Source organism: Tachysurus fulvidraco, chromosome 1 (genome assembly GCF_022655615.1).
Source record: "Tachysurus fulvidraco isolate hzauxx_2018 chromosome 1, HZAU_PFXX_2.0, whole genome shotgun sequence".
Classification (NCBI taxonomy): domain Eukaryota; kingdom Metazoa; phylum Chordata; class Actinopteri; order Siluriformes; family Bagridae; genus Tachysurus; species Tachysurus fulvidraco.
In genome coordinates, this window is record NC_062518.1 from 45,782,410 (window position 1) to 45,800,368 (window position 17,959).

Here is a 17,959-nt window from a genome sequence, read left to right on the forward strand (position 1 = left end):
GCCACAAGCCCCCCCTCACTGCCAAAAGTCCAGAATTCAAGTCATTTTTTTCATGTGATTATTGTAATCATTGTTTTAATCAATGCTTGTGACAAATATTCTGTGTTGCTGTTTCAAATTAATATGATACATTATTGTAGCTGTGTGTGTGTGTGTGCGGCGCCGCGCGTGCAGTTCAGAGAGAGTTCTCGCAATACACTTTTCGAAGCAATGGTGAAGCATCATAGATGTAATTAATGAGGATATGAAGCTAGTGGGTGTAAGTGTTGAGGATGCAGAAGATAGGGATAGGTGGAGAGCAGTGGTGTAGTCCTCAAAAAAAAAGGAGTATACTACTACCCCTGCCCACCTCTTAAACCCCCTGTTCCATGCCACGCTGCCAAAACAAGAAAAGCAAAAACAACACACAGAAGTCAATGTTTGCATTTACATAACATTAACATTCATGACTATAGCAGACACTTTTATCCAAAGAAACTAACAATGCATTTGAGTTACATACATTTTATCAGTATCTGTGTTCCCTGAGAATCGAACCCACAACCTTTGCGATGCTAACGTAATGCTCTACTATAATGCACTCATACACTTATATAAAAACTATTTATCATCCAATCATGCATTGTTGGTTCAGTTATAGAATGTTCCAAACATTTTTTTTTATCTATTCTAACATGAAATGTGGAAGTGTATTACAGTGAAGTTCTTGAATGTAATTCCCATAATAGTGAAGTTATGGAATTATTTTTATATTTTTTAAAAAATCATAAAAATTATACAAATAAATATCGTCTGCACATAGAGATTTGTGCATTTTGTCTACCACGGAGGAAAGCTGATTTTGAGGAAAATTGGATTGTAGCTGCCTCTCTACATTACTACTATAAAAAAGAGGTGTTATTTGTGTAGGAACAGCGTTTAGCTCAGGAGTTATTGACTCGGGAAACTCCAATCTGTGAATATGTGGCCAACTTTACTTAAGTCTGCTTCAGCATGACACCAGCTTCTCTTGATGAAGTAAACTCTCCTCCCTGTAAACGCTCTGTGAAGTTGGTACATGACAGCTGGCTGGGTGGGGAAAGGTGGTGGAATTCAAATAAAAATGAACCAATTACAACAAAGTTTTGCAAGTTAAAAAATGCGATGCAGTTAAAAGGGAAGAAAAGACGAGGGTAAATTATGGACGTTTTAAGCAGCAAATCAAGTAGGAATACCGAGGGTATACGCTAATATTAAGCCATAGAAGTCATTATACACAAACAGCCCTGGGGAAAAAGTGTAACATGAAATTTGTTTCTTGCATATTATACTGTATTAATATTAAATCCAGTTTGTTACTGTGAGATCATGCTACTATCACCACTAGCCAGCAGAGGGCAACAGTGGACACATAGTGACAGAAGGAAAACAAATTGCAGAATTCTCCAAGTTGATTAAACTGGATTTCCTGCACCTTGTTGACACTGATGATGAAGGCCCAGCAGCATTAATATCACCAAAGAGAGGAGTTTAAAGGCCCTTAAATGTCTAAGGTGGTGAGGACATTTCACACCATCATCGACAGAAACTTGACAGGAAGCATCACGACCTGGTTTGAGAACAGCACCAAACAGGACAGACGGGCTATTCCAGAGGATGGTGTGATCAGCTGGACCCCAACTATGTGTGCAACAAACTCTTCTCTCTGTTATAATCAGATTGTGGTTCTGCTTCTTGAAGGAAAACTCAAAAAACAAGAAGGAGCTTCTTTCCACTGACTACTCAGTCCCTCAACTAGGACAATACCTAGAACTCAGACCTGATTGCTGATAAAGACCAGACCATACTGACACAACATTGGTTCATAAACAGCATGACAGTCTCCAGACGGCTCCATCCACATCAATACCATGAGAAACTGGCTGACCATGCAGATCAATCCCTGGCATTGTGACCATCGGGTGACGAGACTCCAACCAGGGGTAGAACATCAGGACTGACAAAGTAGCTTGTTAAGAAGGGACGATCAGGCTAGGAACTTGGAACACTGGGAGCTCGGGAATGGCATATTTAGCCCGACAGAGAGAGAGAGAGAGAAATTGTTAGATATGACTGTAATCAGGTGATGGACAATGTAAATTATGTGCAAAGTGAAGACAGGGACTCATGCAAGACTAGCTGTGACCGCATAACTAAAATTACCACATATTAGTATTAAAAATGTCTGAGCAAAGAATTAAACATCTATGCAACAGCTAGTTTTGTCCCATAATGGCAAGTTGTTCAGTCGCTTCTGCAAACCTTACAGTTGTAAGAATTTTCTTCTGCTGTGTCAATTTTTATAAGTAATGCCGGTGTTTTGTCCAACTATGTTTGGGGATCTGTTTCCCACCTAGCCCTGCCCCCTAGCCCCGCTACCCCAAAAGTTAGTGACCTTGAGGGGAAATTAAACTAGCTAAAAAAGATCATGAATGTCCTCCCTGGTCATAGTATGGCAGGCGGGAAACTCTGGGACGACCTCCTAGGACCTCCAAATACACCGAAGGTAGTAGACAGTAAGTCCACCTCAAAAACCCCTTGTGGATCGAGACAACTTCAGGGCTACCGGCAGCACATACTGACACAAGTGGGGCATCCTCTAAACTGGATAACAGTCTCTTTCGCCTATGAGAAACTTTGACATCTTCATATATAGCACTCATCACTCTAGCCACTGATATGGTGTCCATGGTGGATGAAATCTCTGCTATAACACCCTTACAGGCTGGACTCTGGCATAGTGGCCATTTTGGAATAGTGCTCTGGTATGGCGGCCATCTTGGCAGAGGGCTCTGGCATAGCAGGCATGAAGTAAGCAGGCTTGGGCATGGCAGGCATGAAGTGAGGCTTGGGTGTGGCAGGCATGATGTGAGCAGGCTTGGGCATGGCAGGCATGAAGTGAGGAGGCTTGGGCGTGGCAGGCATGATGTGAGGCTTGGGTGTGGCAGGCATGATGTGAGCAGGCCTGGGCATGGCAGGCATGATGTGAGCAGGCTTGGCCATGGCAGGCATGATGTAAGGCTTGGGTGTGGCATGAACAGACTTCACAAAATTCCTCCACAAAATCAGTAATGTGCCGATTCCCCTGACAAAAAGGCATAAAATCCTCACCACTGGATCCATAGTTAGGTCGGCTGTTCTGTCACGAGTGTTCGAACAAAGAGGCAGAAGATCCAAATGCAGGTGAAGATTTTATTATAAACAAAGAATGATGAGATGAGACGAGACAAGACGAGATAAGAAACATGAGACAAGATGAAAAACAACCAATGAACACATGATACATAAAGTAGGACATGGGGTCAAGTGAAGCAAGACACAAGAAACAGATATCAAAATAAAAGACATAGAAAACTAAACACAAGACAAAACACAAAACATATGTTACACATATAAACATTATGCTATGACATTATACCATAACTTGACAGGTCAGAACGGTTTGGGTGGCAAAAGATGGACATAGTATTAGGCAGGTAGTTTCAGTGTTGTGGCTGATGAGTGTACATACAGTGGTGTGAAAAAGTGTTGCCCCCTTCCTTTTTTATTTTTTTTTTTGCTCGTTCGTCACACTGTAATGTTTCATATCATCAAAGAAATTTAAATATTAGTCAAAGATAACAAGTAAACACAACATGCAGTTTTTAAATGAAGGTTTTTATTATTAAGGGAAAACCAAACCCACATGGCCCTGTGTGAAAAAGTGTTTGCTCCCCCTGTTAAAACAAAACTGTGGTTTATCACACCTGAGTTTCTTTAGCCACACCCAGGCCTGATTACTGCCACAACTGTTTGCAATCAAGAAACACCTTAAATAAGACCTGACAGACAAAGTGATGTAGACCCCAAAAACGACACAGCACAGTGGTAAACCTTCCCAGGAGTGGACGGTTGACCAAAATTACCCCAAAAGTGCAGCGATGACTCATCCAAGATGCCACAAAAGACCCCACAACAACATCCAAAGAACTGCAGGCCTCTCTTGCCTCAGTTAAGGTCAGTGTTCATGACTCCACCATAAGAAAGAGACTGGGCAAAAAATGACCTGCATGGCAGAGTTCAAAGATGAAATTCACTGCCGAGCAAAAAGAACATAAAGGCTCATCTCAGATTTGCCCTTTTGGGAAAATACTCTGTGGACTGATGAGACAAAAGTTGAACAGTTATAGAAGGTGTGTGTCCCATTACATCTTGCTTGAAAGTAACACAGCATTTCAGAAAAAAACATCATACCAACAGTAAAATATGGTGGTGGTAGTGTGATGGTCTGGGGCTGTTTGTTCAGGGCCTGGAAGACTTGCTGTGATAAATAAAACCATGAATTCTGCTGTCTACCATAAAATCCTGAAGGACAATCTGTGGCTATCTGTTTGTGACCTCAAGCTGAAGTGAACAGTCAAAGTCCTGAACTGAATCCTATTGAGATGCTGTGACATGGCATTAAAAAGGCGGTTCATGCTCAAAAACCCTCCAATGTGGCTGAATTGCAACAATTCTGCAAAGATGAGTTGACCAAAATTCCTCCACAGCGCTGTAACAGACTCACTGCAAGTTATCGCAAACGCTTGATTGCAGTTCTTGCTGCTAAGGGCGGCACAACCAGTTATTAGGTTTAGGGGGCAAGCACTTTTTCACATAGGGCCATGTAAGTTTGTATTTTGTTTTCCCTTATTAATTAAAATGCATGTTGTGTTTGCTTGTGTTATATTTGTCTTATATTTCAATTTGTTTGATGATCTAAAACATTAAAGTGTGACACATGCAAAGAAATAAATCAGGAAGAGAGTCAACACTTTTTCACACCACGGTACATCTAGTTTCTCTTTCTCTCTCTCTCTCTCTTTTTGTTCCCTCTCTCTATAAGCAAACAGGAAGTGGTAAAACTTTAACACACACCACTGCTCAGTCAGTCAGTCAGTCATTAGACGGACAGGATGGAGCTCAGTCCACTGCCTGTGATGCTCTGTGAGTAAATGTTCTCTTTGTGTCTTCATTAGAGTGAGTGGTGGGGTATAAAGTTGTTCATCTGCAGTCTGAATGTCCTGAGTGATGAGCTTATTGTGTGATTAGGACATTGTGTGTACTTCATCATGACTGTTCAGGTGGATCAGTGTCTCCATATCTGTTATGAGAAGGGTTTAGTTTGATGTGTAAATACTCTCAGTAACTATGATAGTACAACAGGTAAGAGTACAAGTAGAACAAGTTTAAAACACAGGGTTTAAATCATATAATGGTAGTTAGTCTGTATTGTCTGAATCTGTAGTTGATGGTGGTCTTCTGGTGGTGTTTCCTGTATACATAAATATTTAAAAAAAAATGTTAGCATTAACTAGCAATTTTAATTAAATTCCTCATAACCTAGATTTCTTTTTTTTTTTGTTAGTATTATGGTCTGTGCAGAAGAACATGTTCACTCTATTGCACTTTAGTACCAAAGTAATGCACAGCACATTTAATTAATAAAATAAATACAACTCATTATTTATTAATGATCACTATTATTATTATTATTATTATTATTATTATTATTATTATTATTATTATTATTATTATTATGTAAATATTAGTCCTGTACACACACAGAGCAGTGACACTGTTAGAGGCCTGAGAGCAGGTCACAGTTTGTTGGTGCAAATTTAAATGTGAAGAAGCGGATGAGTAGAAAAAAGTGTTGAGGAGGGTGAAGATGGACGTGTAAAAACAATAACTAATAATGTGGGTAAATTTAACTAACATCACATTAGTTTATTCTAATACACACTATCACCAAACTATTGTCTAGTATCATTTACTTATTTGTGTCAAATCTATCAAAGAATTCTACAGAAATAAACACTTCTCATTAGCCTTGTACACTGACACACACACGGGGTAAAGAGAGTTTTAGAGAACTGAGAACACACAAGTGCACAGTTGTGGTTTAGCTTCTTTCTTTTTTTAAATTCAGTTTTGTGAGTTCAGCAGTGAAGAAGGGGAGGAGGCGTGAAACTGAAATTATTTGCATGTTGCATGTATTCAAGATGTTAGTGCTAAATTCTGAGCCTTCCCCCTGCATCATACAGTAAATCGTATATACCCCATCTTCACACTCATCAGCCAACTTTTTTCCCACATTCTCCTTTATTCTCTACAAGCACTCGGTCTCCTCCAACCAAGTGATTCCCGTTCAGTGAGATTGTTGCTGCTCAGCTGAAGAATGTTTCTGTGCAGTTTTCATTGCAGTCTTGAAGCAGGATAATGAGGACTTAGCATCCGAATCATAATCAGGCACTTGAGTACTTTCATCAGTTGCTTTATAATGACATCATCTGCCAACCTAGGGACATGCCCAAGCATAAAGAAGAAAGGTGCATGGCTTGGAGTTTCATGGACAGTGGTTTCAGTTTCGATGTTTAACTTTTCGATTTCAGTGGAGATTCTCCACAGAGATTCTGATCTGGTAACTGTGGAGGCCACCAAACTACACTATACTCATGGTCTTTTTCTTGGCACAGGTTTGTGTGGAATGTACTTTGTTATATAGTTCAGTGTAATGCTGGAATTAACCATTATAAGTTAGTATAACATAAATGGACCAAACTTCAGACAATCCTCAATTGGTATTTAAGGATGAAATATGTGTCAAGAAAACCTTCATAGACCACCATGAGCAGCCTGAACTGTTCACATAAGGCAGGTTGGGGTCATGGATTCATGCTTTTGTCACTAAATTCTGATCATCTACATCACTTATGTCAATCTCAGGCCCGGGGGCCAAATTTGCAAGATCATATCAAATGTGCATCACAGCTGGCTCGCCACATGCTCCGCTAATACTGCAAATCCCAGAATGCCTTGTCACTGTATTGACGAGTGGTCTTTCATAGTCACAAACAGCAAGTGCCCCTCATTGTCTGTTGACAGTCATTAACAACCTTGCTACAGTCACATCGGGCAAGTTAATTCACCCTCCACAAAAATGGCCAAACCAAAGATGGACAATAGGAGCTTTCAAGACAAGTGGGAGGCAGATTATCTGTTCACGAATATAAAGGACAGACCTGTTTGTCTTGTGTGCTAACGGATCTAACGTGTCTGTAATGAAAGAATATAACATAAGAAGACACTATGACACGAAACATTATGAGAAGTATAAGGACCTGGACATAAAGCAGAAGCTCCAGAAGGCGGAGGAGATGAAAAAAGTCTGGTTTCCCAGCAGACCATGTTCATGAAAGCAAAATCAAAAAGTGAAGCTGCTGTAAAGACTGTAAAACTTTATTAAGGCAGCAGAAATGGCAAAATCTGCCCGGCCCTTTAATGAAGGAGAGTTTGTCAAAAAGTGAATGGTCAAAGTTTGTGACATCGTGTGCCCAGATAAAAGGTGAGAATTTTTAAACGTGAGCCTTTCCAATCCATCCTGAGAATTTCCTCAGCTCAGACCCCGACCCCAGACATTGATGAACTTGCATCTAAGAAAAGATGCCAGGTATCTGGCTTAGATCAATGTCTCGGGCTGGCCATGACTGAGGAGCCCTTGAGCAAAGCACCGAACCCCCCAAGTGCTCCCCAGGTGCCGCAGCATAAATGGCTGCCCACTGCTCTGTGTGTGTGTGTTCACTGCTGTGTGTGTGCACTTTGGATGGGTTAAACACAGAGAACAAATTCTGAGTATGGGTCACCGTACTTAGCTGTATGTCACATCACTTTCTCACTCACTTTCTACCGCTTTATCCGAACTTCTCAGGTCACGGGGAGCCTGTGCCTATCTCAGGCGTCATCGGGCATCAAGGCAGGATACACCCTGGATGGAGTGCCAACCCATCACAGGGGGCACACACACACACACACACACACACACACACACACACACTACAGACAATTTTCCAGAGATGCCAATTAACCTACCATTTGGACTGGGGGAGGAAACCGGAGTACCCGGAGGAAACCCCCAAGGCACTGGGAGAACATGCAAACCCACACGTGCTACCCACTAAGCCACCATGCCCCCCGTCACGTCACTTTAAAAAAATATATTACATTTAATTTATTAGGCAGTTTCTGCTTCATGGTCCTGACTTCTAGTTGACTGAACCCAAAGATGAAACAAAGAAACACTGCTCTCACTTAATCAAAATAAAACCTCTAGCAGTCTGGACACACTTCTCTGTCCTCTCTAACCACACTGCTGAAAATGTCCTGCATGAAAATCATTCTAAAATACAAGTGAGATGTATCCTTATTGCATGAAAAATTGCATGCCTTGTTAAAATGATCCAGCTAGGATGTAAAAATAATTATGACTGGTGTACTGTTGAGGAAATTAATACTTTTTTGGATAAAATAAAAGGAAAAGCAGGTGAAGAAAAGTGAGTGGTTTTTTCCCCGACCTTGACAAGTTTGTCTTTTCTGTGATGCAGGCACGAAAAGTGAGCAGTTATAAAGAACTCTCTCAACAGAAATGTTTGTGTTAAAAAAAAATTACAGTAATTAGATGAGGCAAATTGATTCAAAAAGAAAGACTATTGAGAGGGATAACAAAATAAACATGCTATTCTTTACTTCTTTCTTCACTGTTTCTTTCCTCTCTGTACATTTTGACCTCGAATGTGAGCAACAGGTTTCCAAACAGAGCTGTTGTTCCTACACCTACTTCTGTCTTCAGAGCTGATTATATGTTGGCAAAAGAGACATGGATGGAGCTTAAAGATAGACGAGAAATTTAGATCAAGCCCTTAGGTAGGGGGGTTCGGGTGGTTCTTGGCTAGTGAGTGCAAGTGTTGGGGATGCAGAAGATAGGGATAGGTGGAGAGAGATGATTCGCTGTTCGCTAATATTATATATAATAATAATAATAATAATAATGATAATAAAACATAGTGACTTTGCAATATCGACTTTTGTGATTGGCCAATACCGGCAGACTGGAGCCAATGGAAATGCTTCTCTCCTACGGTGTGCATCTTTATTCCTCTGAGAACTTCAAAGCGGACCACTTGAGGTAAATTATCTGGAATGATTAGTATATTAATTGAAGATTGGAACTGACCAGTGAACTAAATCCATAAGTGTCAAGACAAATACAGCAACAAGCAAAGAGGCATTGACAGAGATTCAAGAAATGATGATGAAAATAATTATCATTAATACTTCAGTAAAGTTCATTAAATCTATCCTGTTGTTAGTGTGGTCTTTAAACTTATGAACTGTGTATGGACTGACAAAGGTGGTACATGAGGAAGCAATTTGACAACAATGCAGTAAATAATTTAGATTCATCAAAAAGCGTTTTTGTTAAGATACCAGCAGACAAGCTAATCCAGCACAAATTAGTGCATAAAAGGTCACCAAAATGAAGTATTTGAACCTCATAATTAAATTCAAAAGGAGGAGAAAAACTGCAAAAAGGTCCACTTTTTGAAAGAAAAAAAAAAAAAGACAATTGATCTAGATGTATGAAACACACTCAGACTCAGAGGTGGTGGTAAAACCAAAGAAGTAAAGACAGAATATTATTTTGCTGCAGCAAAAGGCATCGTCCTTACAGTGCAACGTCTACACAGTGATTCTAGTGTTTCAGCTCTCCCTTTTGTACCCTGTGTGTGTGTGTGTGTGTGTGTGTGTGTGTGTGTGTGTGTGTGTGTGTGTGTGTGTGTGTGTGTGTGTGTGTGTGTGTGTGTGTGTTTTCATGCACCTTCCCTGGTTACTGAAGATGTATGTCTTTTGAATTATCACCTCAACAAGTTAAGTTTCCTGAGTAAGATTTAATCTTCTGTGTTCTGTGTGTCTAAAATGTGCTGTGTTCATTAATACACTGAAAATTTTCCATATTTACATCATGTTCTGTTTCTGTTCCCTTTTTTAGTGCTGATTTCACTCATACCAGTGGTCCAGGCTCAATGTGAGTTATATATAGTTTATCTTTATATTGTCTCCTTATTTAAATTGTTTTAGTGCTAAGAAGGTTGTGTACAATTTGTTAATTTGTTCCCTGTTTATTAATGTAGTTTTTTACATCAGATTTGAATAAATAATTTTACACTCAAATAGTTTTATGCTGCTTAAATTTCTTAACATATTAAATATAAAACAGCAGAAGTTTAACCCTCCTGTAATCTTCCCTGCTTTTCTGTGCAATTTAGGAGCACAGAGTCAAACTGACCTGGGGTCTCATTTATAAAGCGTGCGTTTGCACAAAACGGGGCTGGAAATGTGCGTACGCCAGTTTTCGCGCAAAGGTTGTGATCTTTAAAAAACAAACTTGACGGGAAAATGTGCGCACCTATAAGTAAACTTTGAGACGTGCGTACGCACATTCTGGAGACAAAGGGAATTGGCGACACAGATATTGAGGTCGTGAACTGAAGTTAGATTGTAGAAAATTCATGTGAGAAGAACGATTATAAGAATGAATGACATTTAATTTTCACTCCATTTCATACGTTATATCCACATTATCATGAAGATTAAATCCAACAGTGTTATTTGTGCCGATTGTTTTAGCTATATACATCTAGTAAAATCCAAACATAATTCAAAATGTATTAAAAATAAAATAATAATAATAATCAGCTCTACTCCGTCCAGGGTGTATCCTGCCTTGATGCCCAATGACACCTGAGGATAGGCACAGGCTCCCCGTGACCCGAGTAGTTCGGATAGGCGGTAGAAGATAAATGAATGAATGAATGAATGAATGAATGAATGAATGAATGAATGAATGAATGAATAACCAGCGCTTACAGTCACATTGTCCACAACAGGAGCGCAGACGGAGATGACGCGACTACATGTGATACAGAATAGCATGAAATACTCTTTTATTAGAGAACTACACACTCTAAAAAATAAAACGCTGGCTCAACTTAAAAAAATTAAGGTAACAATTTGCATGCATCTTTTTAAGTAGCTTCAACTCAGTCATTATTAAGTAGATATCATGTACCTTTTATAGTTAGACTAACCCAAATTGTTTAGTACAACCAACATGATTTGACTTAACCTCTAAGAGCTTAATTAAGTTGAAACAACTTAATTTTAATTTCAAAGTTTTGGTGATATTAAGTGGTCAAATTACATAATTTAAGCTATTCTAACTTCTTTATTTTGATTTCATTCTACTTAGATATGTCCATGCAAATTGTTACCTTAATTTTTTTGAGTACAAGTAACTTATTTCACTTCAGTCAGGAGAAATAACACAGCAATTCCAGTTTTATGATGAAACTGGTTTATTATAAAACCAATGTCAACTTATGTACAAGAAGAGTGCTTTGACAAAACAATGCTTTGGCAAAAAGATAATTATCCAGGACTAAAGTATTTTTTTCAAGTAAAGAATCGAGTATTTTTCTGGTAGGTACATATAAAATAAAATAACAATAAATCACAGGGAACGTGGAAAATGAATTCCTACAACAGACACAATTGTCAGCTTATTGGGTCTACCTAGCTGAAACAAAGTTTTCTTCCTTTTTTTTTATTTTTTGCAAAGTATTAAATTTTACCTTCATCACATAAACTACAGCCGCCATAAAGTCTCAAACAAATACAACACTGTAACCTTCATGTAAAAAATTGTCAAAATTACAGCTTCTGTATGCGTATGCACAACAAAACTTTTACACGTAACATTTCAGGAATACAACAGTTTATTGTTTAAAGACATTACCTTCGGCCTAGCTTTCAGACCATCCAGCTCAAGAATTATTTTCTGAAACACCTCAAAAGTATTTTTTAGTTCCTTTGGGTAGCTGAGGTTGAGAGCATATACCAGCCCTAGCAGGGCACAGGCTCTGGATACATCCAGGTCTTGCAGGACTTCCGTTCCCTCAATAATAATACTGCCGTTGGCTGGGTCAAAATTTGTGGCACCTCATCATCCTAAGTAGATCAAAATCAATGTCAGTGTTTTAAGACAAGGAAAGGAACAGGACATTAGACACAGGAGTTAAATCTTAGGAGTTAAAACTTACTACACACGAAAAATTGCAAACTTAAAGAAATGTGTCAGCTGCCTAACCATCAAACATAATGCTGCAGATTGTATATGAAAGAAAAATAAAAACTCAAATGTTGTAATGGCAAATTTACAAAAAGCTCAAGGTTTACAAGGTTACAAGATGGATCAACTGTGAAAACGTCACAGCAGATAAAGATGGCGTGCACACACATTGTCATGTTAGGTATTGTGCTTAAATTAACTTGCTTATTAGTTAACTATTTAACTTGTTACAGGTTTATGTATGTATGTGTGTATGTATGTACATGTATGTATACATACTGTATGTGTGTGTGTGTGTGTGTGTACGTATGTATGTATGTATGCATATGTGTGTGTGTGTGTGTGTGTGTCTTAATCAACCCAGTGTAAACTTTAAATTCGGACGACACTAAACATGTTCGATATCAATTAACATCATTTACCTCCCACTGTAAAATAAAACATAAAGCCTATTTTGAACACACTAGCTAGCTAAACGTCTATTAACTTTAGAATCGATGAATTAGCTTAGCTCAAACTGTCTTTTCAGTTTAGTGTGTGACAACAACGATTTACTTAAGTAAAGTTTGCCGCATTCATTTTGTTTCATATTTAGGTTTATATGTATTTTGTCCACCGTGGAGGAAAGCTGATTTTGAGGAAAACGCGGTTGTAGCCGCCTCACTACATTACTACGAGAGAAAAGAGGTGTAGTGTTTAGCTCAGGAGTTATTGACTCGGGAAACGTGAATCTGCGGACAACTTTACTTAAGTCAACGATTTTTTGTGCATACAGTTGGTAGCTGCTGAGATTAAAACAAAGCAAAAATATTAACTTACCTATATAGCCTCGATTCTCCTGTTTCTCCGGCTCCTAGTAGTCCTTCTCTGGCAGAAAAACACGTCCGGGCAAATTCCGCCTTTACTCAGCATTTAAAGGATGCTCACTAGATATCCAAGTTTCACTAACTTAATATTTTTCTGTTGTTACGAGAAGGTAAAAGTGTGTGTTCAAAATCGATATATAATTATGTCAAGGCAGTATTCTTTATTTTAATTTTGAAAGACTTATTAAAATGAGTTATCAACTCAGCAATACAAGTACATATTACAAACTTAATTATTTTATGCTGAAAATATTGTTTATTTTAAGTTTTACAAACTAACCGCATGAATCATTTTTTAGAGTGTACAGAACACAGTGTACAAACTAAATATTTTCCTTAATGTACATATATCATAAAATGTCAAAGTCTGCAAATACAGTCATGAAGCACAATCGCTACTCATCATCGATCCTAACTATTACGGTGTTCATTACAAAACCGTCAGGAAGAAGTTCACTATAACATTTTCGTCTTACATTTTCGCCCACAAATTTATTCCGTGATTTTGTCAAGGTGTTAACGATCAATCTAATTGCTAGAAACATATAAATCCTCCGGTGACCAGGGTATGTAATGCTTCATGATGGCACTGCTGGCACTGTTGGAGGATTAAGCCAATGGGAGAATAAGGAGAGAACGAGTTTTCAGGGACCATGATGATTTCCTGGCCCATTATGATGACTGGCTAATAAGCCGATTTAGATTCCCTAGAGCTGTGCTCTTAGATATATGTGTTGAATTGGGTCCAGTATTAGAGAGGGCAACACGCCGGAACCATGCCATCCCAGTCCAAATACAATTCCAGGGGGAATTGGCAGACAGGTAAATTATTTATATAAAAAACTATAAGTAATCCTCAACTTTGTGTCTAAGACCTTTTTGTATATGAAATAATTCTATTGGAATCTATCATCTCACCCTATAGGTCTGGTATATCACAGCCGTCCCTGAGTGCCATAATAACTGTCGTTTGGAATGGTATACTTAATATGGGTAGTCGATACATCAGGTTCCCCTACACTGTGCGAGAACAGGCCGAAATTATAATGCAATTTGCAGCAATGTCTGGTTTTCCAAATGTAATCGGCGCAATTGACTGCGCTCATGTTGCTATAAGGGCACCATCTGAAAATGAATTTGCTTATGTTAACAGAAAGCATGTGCGTTCTATTAATGTGCAAATCATATGTGACTCCAACATGACCGTCACGAACATTGTGGCACGCTGGCCTGGTCCAACACATGATTCCTTTATCTTGACACATAACAGTGTAGGGAACAGACTAAACGCAGGCGCAGTAGCTACGTGATGGCTGGCTTCTTGGTGATTAAAAAAATATTAAAATGTAGAAAATGTAATAATTTTGTTTTTAATATAATTATAACAATGTTGCTTTTAATATAATTATGACCTGCAGGCGACAGTGGCTACCCCCTGAGACTCTGGCTCCTCACCCCATTTTTAAACACGCAGAGGAAAGTCATTATAACGAGGTCCACTCTCGTGCCCGCGCAGTCATTTGCATTGACTATTTATGGTTAAAAATGTGCGTGTACAGGGCGGGATTTGAGGCTGGTTCACGTACGCACATCTGCGGGTGATCTGTGATTTATAAAGGGAACATTGCTTACAGGTGTGCGTACGCACGGTTTTATATATCGAATTTTTTTGACGTATGCCATTTTTGGCGTAAACTTTTAGTAGGGATTCTACGCACAGTTTTATAAATGAGACCCCTGGTCTGATTTCACTGCTTATAAAAAATGAGCTGTAAAATATTTCCAACATATTAACATATATTTTGCACACATTTTTGCAATATTTGGTCTAATAAACCTAATTTATATACAATAAATAAAGTAAAATAATAAAGCAGAAATTGTGAATTATTTTCACTATATTTATGATCAGAGGCACATAATTTGATGAAATACTACAGACTAAACACTGTGTGTCTGTGTGTGTTTGTGTGTGTGTGTGTGTGTGTGTGTGTGTGTGTGTGAGAAGCTTATTTGTAGATCAGGTGTTGCCCTCTGCTGGACAAAGGCATATCACAAGTGTGAAATATTTACAAATGTGTAGCTTTTTTTTAAGGAGGCCCCATGAAATGCAAGGTCCAATGCTTTTCTGTGTGTGTGTTTGGGTGCGTGTGTTTATGGACATTGTGTGTGTGTGTGTGTGTGTGTGTGTGTGTGTGTGTGTGTGTGTGTGTGTGTGTGTGTGTGTGTGTGTGTGTGTGTATGTTCATTGCACTGGCAAGGGCAAGAGTATGAACAATTGCCCTACTAAATGTGGCCAGAGGAACTCGGGTGTTAAACAGAAGAGAAAAACAGACATTACTAGTGCTAAATAAAATGCTCCATGATGCCCCTGATTACTTAATATTAAGCAGGTTACACATATCAGTATCAACAAGTAACAAAAACATGAACTCATACTCCCTCTAAAAATGATATTAGTAGTGTAGACTTGGGAATGACTTTATGTAAGGTTTATTAACAACAGAATGTTTTATAGGGAGTCCTAAAGCTGTGGTGTCCATAAAGCCTCATACACATGTGTTCATTGGAGAGATTGTTACTCTGAGATGTGACATACAGGGAGGAGGAAACACTCAGTGGACTTACAGCTGGAATAAAGATAATAACAAACTCTATTCAGATGGAAATAAGAGATATTTCATATACACAATGCAAGGGTTCAGAATCTGGTCTGTTGAAGACTCTGACAGTGGAACCTACACCTGCAGAGGACATAGGGGATACTCTCAGAGCTCAGAGATCAGTAATGATGTTACACTGACTGTATCAGGTGAGTCTGTGGCTGTTTTTATTTCTTCTCCCACTCACTCATTTTCTACGCTTATCCAAACTTACCGCTTATTTAATTATTTTCAGGGTTCAGGTTTTGAGCTGTCAGTATCTGAGTCCCTGTTTATTTCATGTTGACTTTTACTTCCCTGTCTAGTAAACACCAATATCTATCACAATCATCATCATGTCTTTTTCACCTTGTGACCTCACCTTGTGTTGGATTTGCTATTATCTGATTTATTTGATGATTTGAGACATTAGAATTAGAAGGTTTTATCTGTGAATTCTGTCATTTTGAGAGATTTTTATCATCATCATCCACATCAGTCTCTGTCTCATCACAGAAATCCCTCACAATATTTAAACACAAGCCTCATTATCTTCTCTTCACTTGACTGTTCACATTAACACCTCTGGGGTAATAATCCATGATTTACTTTTGTTCTATTGGATGTATTTCATGTCATTAATGTATTTTAAGACATTTAAATATGTAATAACTTTGTCTGCTGTCGACTCTATAAAATGTGTGAACACTCTGATTTAATGATGATGTGATACACAGGAACATCCCAGACATTTTGACCGCTGCTATCTGATTACAAACTGAATTAGACTTATATCTAAAATATACTGAATATCAGCCGTGTAAGAAAACATACAACTGTAACATCTTGTATTAAATGTTAAATATAAATGTTAGTTTTAGACACAAAGCATCTGTTAGACACAGTGAATCTACTGCTTATGTTGTAAAGTGTAAAGCAGCTCTGACACCTTCATCATTTCACACCAACAGTAAAACCCAAACCGACTGTGAGAGTGAATCCTCAGAGCTCCGTCTACACTGGAGACACCGTCACTCTGAGCTGTGAGCTGCAGCAGGGGACTGGATGGGAGTTTTACTGGTACAAAAATAATCAGCTGTTACAGAATCTGAACAGTGAACAAGTGAACACACTTAAAGTGACAGTCAATAATGCAGGAGAAGCAGAGTACACGTGTGTAGCACGCAGGAGATACTACTACAACTCCTACTACTACTTCACAGAGTTCAGTGATCCTGTCAAGATTACAGTGAGAGGTATGTCATGATTTTTTCCTCTTTTCATCACAGGTTTGTTAGAAGGCGTAAACATTATTGCTTAATTATTTTGTTCTTCTTGTTATTCCAGAATTTTCAGAATAATCTCGAAATACATATGTTTAAAAGTATTTGTCATTTCTGACTGGTGAGATCCAGAAACATTTTGTTTAACACACACACACACACACACACACACACACACACACACACACACACACACACACACACACACACACACACACACACTATAACTATGTTTTCTGACATGTAAACATCTCCAGGACAGAAAAGTTTATATTTTGTGTTTCTGTATTTTTTATATTTATTTATTAAAATATAGATTAAGTTAAATCTTGGTGAGAAAACGTCTGTAAGTGAGAACTGTTAAAGATATTTGGGACACGTCTGAGGGCAACCCAGCACATATATATTGACCTGTTTCTGTTGTGTTTTTGTTTACGTTGTCATGTGGGTTTTTGTTCTGATTCATGTCTTGTCTCCGCCCCTGTCCTGTCATTGGTGGTTGTTCTAATGTATCTGGATTATTCTCACCTGTTTTCACTTTCACACTTGATTTGTCAGTGTATTTAAACCCCTTTGTTTCACCATGTATTTGTCTTGTAACTGTTGTTACTGCTGTGTGTTTAGTCTGCAGATGTCCTGATCTAGTGTTTGTTTTTGCTTCATCTTTGTGTCACAGTTTTATAATTTCTTATTTCTATCTAAATAAATCAACTTCTACACTTGTATCTGCCTCCAGATCCGTAATGTAACAAAAACAAGAACTAACTGTCAGGATCCAGCCCGGACTTTGGCCACATGCTTTTGTTTATGTTCTGTGTTCACATGTCTGCCTCGCCCTTGTTTACTCCTCCCCGCCTCTGCACGCCTGTTCCCTATTATTAATTGTCTTGTGTATTTAATCATGCATCGTTGCCGATGGTAGCGTGGAATCCTCGTCTCGTGTTTTGTCTGGTCTTGTCCTTGGTTGTCATGTCTTTGTCCCTGTTTTGTGTTTTTTAGTTAATAAATTCAGTTTATTTTAGATATCCTGCATTTGGGTCTGTTTTTACGTCATTATTGCTGACAATAACTAGTTTGTCAGACTTTCCAAAACAGTAAATGTAATTATAAATGGATGAAATGTTGTGTGTCATTCATTAATTAATTAAATTATAATCATTGTCA

General features: G+C 38.4%; 4 protein-coding genes and 1 long non-coding RNA gene across 9 annotated transcripts in view; 2 read left to right on the forward strand and 3 right to left on the reverse strand.

Moving 5' to 3' along the window:
- Positions 1 to 17,959, reverse strand: part of LOC113643290 (low affinity immunoglobulin gamma Fc region receptor III-like) — a 546,637-nt gene that overhangs the window by 357,165 nt on the left and 171,513 nt on the right. The window lies entirely within an intron of this gene.
- LOC113633966 (obscurin-like) overlaps positions 1 to 17,959 on the forward strand; it is a 580,831-nt gene that overhangs the window by 270,049 nt on the left and 292,823 nt on the right. The gene's annotated exons all lie outside the window — the stretch shown is intronic.
- The window catches only part of LOC113633976 (leukocyte immunoglobulin-like receptor subfamily B member 2), a 284,910-nt gene that overhangs the window by 153,877 nt on the left and 113,074 nt on the right, over positions 1 to 17,959 (reverse strand). The gene's annotated exons all lie outside the window — the stretch shown is intronic.
- The window catches only part of LOC113633974 (CD166 antigen homolog), a 98,386-nt gene that overhangs the window by 55,477 nt on the left and 24,950 nt on the right, over positions 1 to 17,959 (forward strand). For 3 of the 4 annotated variants that reach the window (XM_047823123.1, XM_047823139.1, XM_047823133.1), the window contains exons 8-9: positions 15,389 to 15,682; positions 16,484 to 16,768. In XM_047823123.1, the coding sequence (XP_047679079.1) occupies positions 15,389 to 15,682; positions 16,484 to 16,768 (579 nt within the window). The remainder of the gene's footprint in view (positions 1 to 15,388; positions 15,683 to 16,483; positions 16,769 to 17,959) is intronic. The other variant, XM_047823128.1, reaches the window with a different exon arrangement.
- On the reverse strand, positions 11,634 to 13,146 carry LOC113633988. The gene is made up of 2 exons (XR_003438415.2): positions 12,824 to 13,146; positions 11,634 to 11,883 (listed from the first exon to the last, which is right to left on the reverse strand). It is a non-coding gene; the product is annotated as an uncharacterized LOC113633988 (long non-coding RNA).